This window comes from Sylvia atricapilla, chromosome 10 (assembly GCF_009819655.1).
Source record: "Sylvia atricapilla isolate bSylAtr1 chromosome 10, bSylAtr1.pri, whole genome shotgun sequence".
NCBI lineage: Eukaryota > Metazoa > Chordata > Aves > Passeriformes > Sylviidae > Sylvia > Sylvia atricapilla.
In genome coordinates this window covers 18305287-18317722 of record NC_089149.1, presented here as the reverse complement: position 1 = coordinate 18317722, position 12436 = coordinate 18305287, and the positions used below count along the sequence as shown (strand labels likewise).

The window sequence follows — 12436 nt, the reverse complement described above, 5'->3', positions numbered from 1 at the left end:
CTACTCATACTCTTCCCACCTTTTCTTTCCTTATCCAGATACTTTAGGAATATTCTGTTTAGGCTGTGAGAAGGAAGGTGTTGAGGGTAATAACTATGGAGGCCACCTGCAGGGAGTACTGGAAGGCTCCAGTGAACTTGGGTGATAAAATACCAGTTCAATTTAATGTTCATTAAACACAATTCAGTCTTAACATCCAGTCAGGATGTCAGGCTCTGACATAACTTTTTCTGCTCAAGAATGAGATCTTAGTTTGTACGAGGCCCATGGAAGTTAGCTCAGCATCCTGAAGAACCAAAATGATCATCGTGTCTTTGTGCATTTCTGTCCTTTTTGGGAATCCTGGCTGTGGTCTGCCTTCCTCAACTACCCAGAGAAGCTGCTTATCCCTAGAAGTGTTCAAGGCCAGGTTGGGTGGGGCTTGGAATAGTCTGGGTTAGTGAAAGGTGTCCCTGCCCATGAACTTTAAGGTTTTAGTAGTTTTTTTCAACCCAAAGTATGCTGTGATTCTACATTCTGTAACTCTAAGGTCATACTGGAGAAATGGACAAGAGGTGATCAAAGATTCAGAGCATGTTTCTTATGGTGAGTGAGAAGGTCAAGTGAGAATTGTTATACTTGAGAAAAAATGTTGGAGTGGAGGATGGGGTAATTTTTAAAATCACAGCTGGAATTAAAGAGCTAATATGTTGAGGTGTCACTGAAGCAGTGAGCAACCGGCTCTTCGAGGAAAGAAAAGAATTAAAGGCATGCAAAGTGAAGAGCAACTGGTGTTACACAGTGTTTCCTGAAGTGTTCTGGTTAAAAAAATTCCTTGACACATTTGCACAGGACCAGTCCTGTGTGTGCTGAGGCACAGGCACCAGCACAGCGTGCTGTGAGCAGGGCAGCTGGTGGCACTGCTGGGGGGAGCTCTGGCTGCCTGCACACCCTTCCTTTGGCTTCGCAGCTGGAGTGGGGGATGAATGAACCTCCTGGGCTTCTGTGGCTTCATCCCATTGTTGCAGCCTAGGTGCCACTTCTTTCTGCTCTGCCAGGCTGGCTTGGGACATGCAAGGTGCCAAGCAGACCTGCAGCTGGCTCTGCCCAGAGCCGGAATTCAGCCATTATGGGTATTTCTTGGCTGGTACATGGTGCTATTTTTGTCATTGTCAGAAAGGGTTCAGGCCACAGAGCTAGACAGGGTTCTCTTTTTCATTGGTACAGCCACAGACAAAAGGATATCGTAACTAAAATCGCTTTTCCGAAAATGATGTGTCCCTGTTTTTGGATAGATGGAATATATTGAATAAAGGCTAAATTAAATCATCATGAAGTCAGGCTGTTGTTGTGATAACACAGACTATATACAACATAGTTACATGTCTGTGGTCTCATGTGATTAATGCCCATGGCTATGTTAATATTTTCAGCACTGTAAAATTATGATGATTATGATAGTTGCGAGCTCTAAGCAGCTGCTACCACATCATCCAGTGAGAATTATGGTGTCTGCAAAAGAAAGTCATCCTATGTTGTGGTGGCATCCAAATATTTATTGGAGAGAGGAAGTAAAAGTATGTGTTCAAGTCAGGATTCTGCAGGAAGTGAAGAAGTACTGTAGTGTTTATCTGACAACCTGAAGGAGCAGTGTAAAGCACAAAAAAGCCAGTGTGACAGGACATCACTTTCCCAGGTAAACGTGCTGTTTGTTGTAGAGGAATGTTTACATGCAGAAATATAAACAGAGAGATTGCAGTGGCAGAAGATCTCAGCTGGGTCAGATGAAAAATTTTCACTTTTTTTTATCAGCAATTGATTATGTTTTGGCAATATAACTGTAATATTTAAAGATAAGTCAGAGTTGTAGCTGGGCCTTCTTGTGGATGTGAGATGGGAAGAAATGTTCTTCCTTGAAGGAGTAGTGTGTCTTAAGAAGGAGATTGTTGGCTTTAAAACCCAAGCTTTTGCCTTGGGCTATTCAATAGTTGCCTTAAAGGTTTCCCCATAGCCTGGGCTGGGTTATACCAAATTAATGTGGGCAAGCTTCATAGTGTAGTTTCCTTTTTAACAACCTAACAAAACAGATAATGTAACTTATAAAAATGTAATGTAATTAATTAATGTAATAATGTAACTCTAAAAAAATTCAACCCTCCTGAAAACAAAGAGTTTGCCTCTTGGTGATGTGTTACCCATTCTCTATTAATAAATCTGCTTTTACTTTGTGTTTTCGAAGCAACCATGCAAAACACAAGCCTATATTCTGAGTAATGTAAAAAGTGTGGCAGAAGAGGAGTATCTGATCCACTCATGTAACATTTTCTTCATCAGGAGACCAGGAAAAGAAAGTCTGTTGAGATCCTGTGTAGTAAAACCACATGGTTCAAACCCCAAAGGTCAGGAATGACTATAAAAGCTCTGGGACTTGCCCATTCAGCAGCTCTCAGTTGTTCCTGTGCTGGAGTTGTACAGGGATGGGAGAGGACTGTGCATCAATCTGTTGTAAAAATTCCCTGTAGAACTTGAGAGAGAGTCACAAGGGGCAGGAGAACACGATGTCTTTGCTTTATTGACATGCTTTTTTGTGGTTTTGTTAGATTTTAGAACATTTTTAAAGCATTGTCATAAGCCACAGATGATACATAAATTCCAGTCATGTTATCAGTGAGGAAATGTGTAATTACCTTGTTGTGCCCAGTGTAGCCAAGAGGAAATCACACTGAGTACCAGGAAAAAGCAAGGGGACTACAGGGCTTGGCTGTAAGTAGTGATTGGGCAGGAATCTCCTCTGTCCATGGTAGTTCCATGTACCAGCTGGATAATTTCTGCCAAGAGCTCTGTTTCAGCCCCTAAACATGGATCAGACAATTGCTTTTAATTCCTTTGCATGTTGGAAGTGCAAGCAGAGATTATGCTTTACTGACTAACATAGAAACAGCAGTCAAGGAAGCAAACTTACTGTTACTGGAGCCATGGGCTGTCAGGAGACTGAGTGGTGGCCTCTGTGCTTACACCAGCTTTCCAGCACACTGACTTTTTGTTTGGTTTGTGTGCTGTGTCTGGAATGCTGTTGTCTGATTTCCCACTCAATTTTTAGCACAGCTCTTTAAAGGAGAAACTTTAAAGGAGAGACTTCAGTAATGGTTCGCACAAGGTATTGGGTTAGCTCAGCTGCAAACCTGACCACTGTGTTGACACTCCTATGAATATTGAACTTGTGTGGGCAGCCACGTGCTTTGGTGGCTCTGGAGGAGTGTGAGGATGGTTCCTGGATGGCTGTTTCCAGGGACAGGCACAATATCGGGCAAGATGAGAGTGTGCCTTGAGAGCTGGTTTACCCACTTGGTGATTCAGATAAACTCTCTCTTGTCTGTAGTTTCAAACTGAATTTTGGGCTGTCTGACATGTTGAGGTGCAGCCTCACTCTTCTGGGAAGAGGTGCATTTCATGCTGCTCTGGTCTGGGGGTGGTGGGATTTTGCCTGGAAAAAGTACTTTGTGTGGAAATGGAGTCATTTATGAGAAGTTGTAGAAAATTACACCGAGCCTTGAGTCTCCTTCCAGACAGAAGAGAAATTTGTTAGTGCAGAGTGCATGAACTCATCAAAACAGTTCAAATCCGAGGGTCTGCCTTCAAGTCTCTGTGTGCAGCAGCACTTTGTGAAATCTCAATCTCTTAAATATGCACAGTCCTCCCACACATGGAGCTTCCAGCTTTTGACTGGGAGGCTGCTGCAGCAGGAGCATTGCTTGGGTAGAAATAGCACAGCCCTTGGCTATGCCTTTCCTTGGAAAAGCTAAAGATGCACATGCAGATTGTAGGCATGGTATTCCAGGCTGGTTTTTGTTGAAAGGGACTTTAGAAATCATCCAGTTCCACTCCCTACTATGGGCAGGGACACCTTCCACAGTCCCAGGTAGCTCCAAGCCGTGTCCAGCCTGGCCTTGGACACTTTCAGGGATCCAGGGCCTCCCCACCCTCACAGGGAACAATTCCTTCCTAATATCTAAAGTAAACCTGCCCTCCTTCAGCTGAAGGCCCACAAGTTCCACTTGTCCTGTTATTACATGCCCTTATGAATACATCCTAATTGGCAGTCTGGATATAACAAACCCCAGAACATTCAAGAAAAGGTTTTTCTTTGCCTTTCTTTTATTAGGAAGAATTCAATGTGAAAAATCTCAGTCTTTTGGTACTATGACTAAGAGAATAGTGGTGGCACGACAATAAAACTTGGAAAATTCTCTTCTTCCCTTGTTTGAAGAAGATTATGAGATCTAAACCAACCTAATTTCATTGAATTGTCACATTTTGCTAAGGCAAGAGGTTGCACATTGTAGAATTTACTGCAATAGAAGAGAATTAAAAAAATTAATTTCTCCAGCAAGTCAGCACTGATACGGTGTGTCAGAAACCACCTCCCCCTCCCAGGGTTTCTGCACCACGTTGCTTCAAGTTGGCTTAATAGGAAGTTTTTTAAAAGAAGTGCTGCTGTTTCCTGCTCTCCAAACAAAGAGTTTGCTACACCTCTGAAAATCAGGCTGCTTATGTAAGGGTCTGAATAAGGCTGTATGCCAGTTTGAAAATGATGCCCTAACTTTTATATGCCTTCTCTCCCCATGGAGCACATACAGGGGCATGTAAAGTGGCAGGACACTGTGCCTAAAGGCTTTTTTTTATTTGAAGCATCTCAGTGTTGGAGAAGGCAATTTGATCTGGGAAAACAGACCTGATATCCCTGAGTCTGGGGCTTTGTTCTTGGCTGAGCTGTCTAGTGAAAAGCTGTTCATTCCCTGTTAAACCTCCACAGTCAAACTTTCTAGAGGCAGAAAACTGTAAAAATGTAAAAGCAAAACCTCACACTGTAGTAGTGTTCTCTTGAGAGTCACATAACAGCAAAGTTTTTATTCTCTGAGTCTGATTTAATTCTTAATGCACTTTCCAAGGTTTAGATCTGAGATATTTTGGGACGCTGTTAGCTCAAATTCCAGCCTTTACATTTGTGTTTCTTGCAGGACACCTGGCTGATGTTTTATTTGCATTGCTTAATATTCTATGTTTAGAATATTAAGCAGATTTTAGATATTAAAAAAAAGTTCATTTCTCTGTAGGAATAGTGGTCACATTTTGCTTGTTTAAACAATCACTTGTCACTCCTCAACTTTAGGTAATGAGCAGGGGCTGTGCCCAGGAACAATGAGTTGGGCTGGGCCTGATGTTTTTCTGAAATTGTGTTTAGGTCTGAAGCATTTTCCTATCAATAACAAAGTCTGTGATCATGCAACAACTGCTGCTAGTAGTAACTGTATATGAGGTCACACTGCAGCTTCCCACACTGGTGAATTGGTCACTGTAATGCTGGTCCTGGCAGGTCAGGAATAACCAACTCTCCAGCTTCACATACGAGCCTGATTCAGCTCTTCCATTGGTTTGAGCTGTGCTGCAACCTCTGCCTCACTTACTGTTTTGCTTTCTTTTAAAGAACAAAGTTTGCTACCTAAACAAAGCTTTTATGCAAACCGCATGTGATCAGGCAGGATATAGGAAGGTAATCCAGGTTCCTGGCTGTTTCTGTTTGCTGCTGGAGAGGGGCTGAAGCCCAGGGCAGGAGCTTTTCATCCCGCAGGCTGAAGGGCTTATCTCTCCTCTCTGCAGTGACCTCATCCTGAGGAGTTATGGCACTGAGCTGTTCCCTTGCCATTGGCTGTGTCCTACCTGGCCACCTCTTTCTCCCTTCCAATGGCTGTTTGCAGAGTCTGGAAATTTGCGCCCACTATAACTGATCTTACCTTTTAACAAAATATCTTCTGTTAAGGGCATTTTTTTTACCCCACTCTCATCTTCTTATGGAATTTAAAACTGGACTTTGTTCTGTGTCGCAGACTGAATTAACTTCATTACTTGTGGCCCAGTGTTAGAGCCTCTTGTTTCAGAAGGGACTATCCCAAATCTGGTTTTGCAGTGGGCAGCATGACCCTCAGCCATCAACCTGGCTCTGTGAGAAGGTTGCACCACCACGTGTTGTGGAAAAAAGACCCCTCAGGTCATGGACCTCCAGGAGCATGGAGTGAGAGATGGTGGTGCTTCTTAAAAGGGATCCCAGCTCTTGTTTATTGTGCACCCTCCCAGAAGCTCGTGCAGGGGAGAATGGAGAGCAGTGGTGGGAGATCACCAAGGAGGATCTGCTGTTCCGTAAAACTCACAAGATTTTACTTGCTTATGAGGATGACATGGGTGTGGTTAGAGAATTGAACGTATCTTGCCACAGTGGACATGGAAGTTCATTCAAAGGTCCAGGTTGGTCATAACTAGGTGGGGATCTGAGGGAGCAGCCACAAACCATCCCTTGGTGGAATCAAGGTGCCTCGATCACTGGGTTTTGTTTCTCTTACACCTTGTCTTGAGGTTTGCAGAGGGATCTTGAGCTTGTGGGCTGTGCCAGGCCCAGGAACAGTGGTAAGACTCAAACCATAGCTGACCTGGGGCCAGCTTCAGTCTGATAGTGCTCTGGGAACTCTCTGCAAAGAGTCTTGCACGATTTTGACCTTTAGGCTCCTGTTTAAAATTGTGGTGTTTTTTTTACTGGGCAATTCCTGCAGTAGGTTACCGAGAGTATTGCCTGAGTGGAGTTTCTGTTGGAACCATTTATTTGTTTCTTTTAGGGCAGTAATTATTTACCAAGTATCAGTGGCTGTCTGGAAAGTCTAGTTAATTATCAGCTCACCTCAGTGAAACTGCACGTAGTGAAAATACTTAAATAAAAAATTGAAAGTTGCTCTTTTTTCCTCTTGTTTCAGGTACTGGGCCCACGTGTCACATGTGAGTTGTGTCCTGCAGATGCTCTGAGCACCCCCTCGGGCCGTCTCCTTGATGCACACTCACGGCATCATGGCCAGCACTCAGGAGCGCCCGAGCCTGTCTTCCTCTCCCAGCTCTATCGGCAAAGCGTTGTGTGAGGACAAAGACTTGGGGAGGTTCCCCGAGGAGCACCCCGCTGCCGGGAGCCCCCCGTCCCCCGAGCTGCTGGAGGACGTGCGGGAGCGGGGCTCGCTGCCGGCCGAGCTGCTGGAGGGTGTCAGCAGCCCGGGCACGGCGGCCGTGCTCACCAGCGTCAGCGAGGACTCCCGCGACCAGTTTGAGAACAGCGTGCTGCAGCTGCGGGAGCAGGACGAGCCCGAGCCGGGGCTGCCGCAGGGCACCCGCAGCCCGGGGGACGGGGACACCAACGGTGCCGCCGATGACGTGAAGGTCCAGTTCAACCGGACGGGCAGCGGCAGCGGCGGCTTCCTCGAGGGCCTCTTCGGGTGCCTGCGCCCCGTGTGGAACATCATCGGCAAGGCCTACTCCACGGACTACAAACTGCAGCAGCAAGGTGAGAGGGAGCACCTGCACTGCCTTGGGGTGAGAGGAGGCCAGTAAGCCAGGCCTCTTCCCCAGCTCCGCACGTTTGTGTCTTGCCCAGCCCTGTCACGGGTTTCCAGGGATGGCCATGGTGTGTGGCCAAGGCAGCTCGTGAGGGGGTCCAAACTGACTGCTGGTTCAGCCCATGGCTTGCACCACGGTGACGAGGCCAGAGTCTGGGGATCAGAAGGAATTGTGTTGAAGTACTTGGTACCGTCCCTGTGTTAATTTCTAGAGGTTTTTTATGCCAGATGGAAAACGCTGATATAGGCTCTCGTACTTCAGAACCTTCAGGTGAAGGCTGTCCCCAGTTGACCACCAAATAGCACGCGCATTACTTCTCTTTTTAAAATACTTTTATTTCTTTTTATTCAGGAGTAATTTTCCTCTTTAAAATATCACTTAGTATTTGTCTTTCCAGAAATACGTTCTTTAATATTTATACCTTTTCCATTTGTGTGTAAGTGTAAATGTGTAAGTGTATGCGAGTATAAATACATATAAAATCTGTAGCTTGGGAATAAGGGATGTCCCAGTTGACTGCATATATATCTATACATCTATCTCTATATATATCTTTAGGGGGTACTGAAAGCTAAAGAGCAGAGTATGCTCTGCTGTTGGTATCTGATTTCTCCCCTAGCACAGGGGGAGGGAGGTGGCAGATGGGAAAAGAACAAGCTGTCATTAGAATTAAGGAGCTGAAATGGTTGAGGCTTATGGAAAATGGGAACAGCCGGACCCTGGCAGCTCCATGGGGCAAAGTCTCCTTTGAGCATCACGCAGTAGTAATCAAATGGCTTTTTGGCACTGACAAATTATAAGATACAAGGTCAGAAACCTGTCTGAGTGGTTCAAATCTAAACCCCAGAGGGGTTTCATATTAGCTCCTAATATGAGAGAACAGAGCTGTGAAATAATATATTGGATGAATTTGCCTGAAATCAGCTTCCTAGAGTCAGTTGTTTCCAGTTCATAAGCGAGCAGGAAATGCACCTCTGCATTCCAGGCGCCTCCTGAGCAGCAGCCCCATGTGCAAGGGTTTCCTTGGTTTGAAATTCTCTGGCACAGTTGGTTCTGTTTGCATGTTGCATATTCGGTGTGTCACATGTGGTTCAGACTATAAATACAAAGAGTGACAGAAAGTTCTCTAGGGGCTTAAGGATGCTGGGGTGATTGCACAAAGGGTGAGCAGTTTTGGAAGGGGCTGTCTGGATGGGGAGTCTCCTTTGGGAAGGAAAGGTAGGAAAGGAGGTTCTGAGCAGTAGGATGACATGCAGAGCAGGCACTGGGCAATGTCTGTGTGACAGTGCTTTGGGTTGGATGCTCAGTGTTTGTAAATGAAGCTAAAAATTTCTGACGCAAGGCCAGAGATGCAGAGTGGCAGTGGCCACTCCCAGCAGTTCTCTGTGTGTCCCACGCCTGTCCCCACTGCTGGCTCTGAGCCATGCCATGCTGGTGTGTTCCTGTGGCCCTGGAGCAGTGGCTTTGGGAGAGCTGCCTGTGTGACAGAGAGATCCCATTTCCCATAGAACTGGGCCAGCAGCTGCACTGGGGACCACAGTGCAATCTGTGCTTTGGTGGCCCACGGGACACTTGCTTTTGTATGGAAGTCACCAAACTAAAAGACTGAAGCACTAACGAATGAAAAGGAGCAGCTGAGAGCAGTGCTGGGGCTGGAGGGTGCACACAGAGCTCCTTCCTGTGCACAGGGTGTCTTGCTGTTCTCTGTGTTGGGAGCATGTTCAGGGCCACACATCTTGGGGCACTCTGCTGTTTGCTGCTGGCATCAGGCCTTTCTAGAAGTGCAGATTTGAACGGGCTACGGATGTGGTAAGGCTCAGGATTAATTGGGATCAGCTATATGTAGCCAGTGTGGCTGAGCTGCATTTTCAGTGTCTTCACTATTAGAAAGGGGAGTAAAAGGAAGATCAAAAAAAAAATATTATTTTTTCTTCTGGAGCTGCTCAGTTGTCTGGCCCTGATGACATCTGTTATCCCGATGGCAGTACTACACTTATGTTACCCAAGGATAAATCTTTTCAAACTGCTTCTATGCTGAAACTTGAGGATTTTGTGAGAATATTCATGTTTTCTTTTCCAGATGATCTCATTCTTGCTTCTTGCCACCAGAAAATCATCTGTGTGTGCATTTCATCAGCTACATACAAGCCAGCAGTTCAGTAACTGATGTATGTGATTATTTTTATTTTGCTGTCTTTTAGCAAGAGCACAGAGGATGCATAGATTGTGTTTGTGCAAGTGTTGTGTGGCTGAGGAAATGTCTGGGGCTCTTTCAGCAGCAGGGAGAGGATTGTGGTGGCTTTTCATTTCCCTGGGAGCTGCTTTACAGCTTTGGGCTGCTGCCATGGATCTGTGCAGATGATTTCCCCCTCCCACCCCCCTTTCTTTATCAGACAACTACTTAAAGCCTCATCCAGGAGTAATCCTTTGTGTTGGGCTAAATCAACAACAGGGGTATGAGTCCAGTTTGGATCTGCAGCCATGTGGCCTTCCAGTACTTTAAGAGGGCTTATAAAAAAGAGGGAACTTTTTTTTTGTGAGGAGATAGGGGGAATGGCCTTAAACTAATAGAAGAGAGATTAAGATTAGATTAGGAAGAAATCCTTTCCTATGAGGATGGGGAGGCCCTGAGCAGCTGTGGCTGCCCCTGGATCCCTGGAAGTGTCCAAAGCCAGGCTGGACAGGGCTTGGAGCAGCCTGGGATAGTGGAAGGTGTCCTTGCCCATGGCAGGGGGTGGAATGGGATGGGCTTTAAGATCTCTTCCAACACAAACCATTTTATGTTGCCTCCACGTGCTTTGTGGTGCTTTTTGCTTCTTGGTATCTCTGCTGACCTGCTTTGGCTATCCTGCAGGCCTGTTCTTTGGGGCATGGTAGAGGTGTTGTGGTTGCAAGTAGTAAAATACAGATAAGTTTCATGTCCTCGAGTCCATATTGCCTGTGAAGCTTTGGCTCATGACTTGGTGAAAGAGGGAAAAGACAAGAACAGCTTTTACATGGATCTGCATTATCTTCTTGTTGAAATTTCTCCTTGAGTGTCCTTCCTGACACCCAAATGGTCAACAAGAGAGGTGTGCCTGCTCTTCCCTGCAGGACACAGGCTGGGCAGAGTGCTGGTCAGCTGGGAGCTGCCACAGGCTCTGTGCTGCTTGATCAAGTGATGCAGTTGCTGCTTGGTGAGGAGTCATTCCTGCAGGGAATGTTTGCTTTTGTATTGTCCAGTGCCAGCTGATTATCTGAAGTTTAAGTACTTGGGGTTTGACCCATAAAATCCCTCCCTCCTATGTTTTTCCAGTTGTTTACCCTGATTTCTAAAGACTATTGGTGAGTGCTTTCAGGGAGACACACTCAGTTCTTTAATTTGCATCTACCAGTTATTTAATTGGGATTGTGGGGACTCCAACACTTTAAAGCAAGACTTGTTTGTGTTTCCTAGAGACTCATTAGGCTTCCCAGCCATTTCCTTTGGATTAAGAAGCTGTCTCCAGGAGCTGCTTTCACCTTCCCTTTCACAAGTTGTGTGTTTGCCATCGTTGTGAGAGTTTTTGTGTGTACCTGGAGAGCAAGGTGCCCATTGGAGGGTGCTTGTGTTGAGGGGGTCTGTGCAAACCAGAGATGCTTCTTGTCACAGTGCCAGTGCTGGAGAGCAGCCAGTGCTGGGAAAAACTTCCTCCAAATAGATTGGTTCAGTGGCTCAGGCTGCTCCTGCGTTTCTTCCCCATGGGAAATAGATTCTCATCATTCTACTCAAATGGTTCTTAATCACCTCAGAAACGCAAGTTCTTGCGCAGTTCCTGCTGCTCTTACATTTTAATTTATTTAGGGGAAGTATCCCACTGGTTTCTTAAGGCCCAGAAGAGTCTGACTGCTGCACTGTATGTTACCTATGGTTTGGCTCTTTGTTCTTTTGGTATTTCCAAAGATGTGGGATATTTTACTGTCACTACACTGAAACTTCTTTCCTGACTTGTGCCCCTGACAGCCAGGCTGAAAATTGGATATGGGGGAGCATATCCCATTCTGAGTCTTCTGAAATGAACACAAGATGACTTTGCAGGAAGAGCCACATGAACTTTTGCTTACTTTGTTTTCCAGCCTCTCTCAGCCTTTGCCATTGCAGAGGGAATATTAGAGGAAGGGAATATTACCTGATAGGGAATATTAAGAGCAAACCAGGGTTCCAAGGTGATACAGCTATCCATTACTGTTCACAAACTGTAGATGCTTCATGGAAATGGATGTCAGTATTCTGTGTCCTGTACAGGAAAGACAGACTTCCCACAGGTAAGGATGGAAGGAGATTTCAAACAACGGGGAATGGCTTCCCACTGCCAGAGGGCAGCAATAGGATACTAGGGAGAAATCCTTCCCTGTTAGGGTCCTGAGGCCTTGCACAGGGTGCCCAGAGCAGCTGTGGCTGCCCCTGGATCCCTGAAAGTGTCCAAGGCCAGGTTAGACAGGGCTTGGAGCAACCTGGGATAGTGGAAGGTGTCCCTGCCCATGGCAGGGGTTGGCACTGGATGGCCTTTAAGATCCCTTCCATCCCAGTCCTTTCCATGAGTCTGTGAAGGAAACAGCTATTTCAGTACATCAGAATAGTTTCTATGTTGCCCGTATAAAAATAGTGTTCATCAACATGCACAAAAATCACCTCTATTTGCCACCTCCTTTTAGAAGTGATGCATTTGTGAATTAAATAGAAATACAGATCTTCTTGATTTAATTATAAATGAATGAATTAATTTTATTAATTATTTAATTATTTTCTTTATTTAAAATCTTTTGGTGCTTAAATGTCCTAAGACTTAAATGCCAATTTATGTTCAGAGCTGCAAGCGGATCCATGAGTATGGAAAATAGCCTTGTGTCTGGGAAGAACATGTGCTGGGAGTTGAACTCTGCCCTGCCAAGGCGGAGGGAATTTGTGCTGTGGATGAGCAATGTTTTTGTTTTCAGTTCAGTGAGCAGAAGGAGCGCTGGGGTCTGGCTCTGGGGGAGAGCTGCTTTTCCATGGCTGTGCCTGGGGAGT

The 12436-nt window shown here is 45.6% G+C and overlaps 1 protein-coding gene across 2 annotated transcripts in view; it reads left to right on the top strand.

The window, feature by feature from the left end:
- The window catches only part of MAP3K13 (mitogen-activated protein kinase kinase kinase 13), a 69332-nt gene that overhangs the window by 39963 nt on the left and 16933 nt on the right, over positions 1–12436 (top strand). For both annotated transcript variants that reach the window (XM_066326170.1, XM_066326171.1), the window contains exon 4: positions 6780–7354. In XM_066326170.1, coding sequence (XP_066182267.1) covers positions 6853–7354 — 502 coding nt within the window. In that variant the 5' untranslated portion in view covers positions 6780–6852. The remainder of the gene's footprint in view (positions 1–6779; positions 7355–12436) is intronic.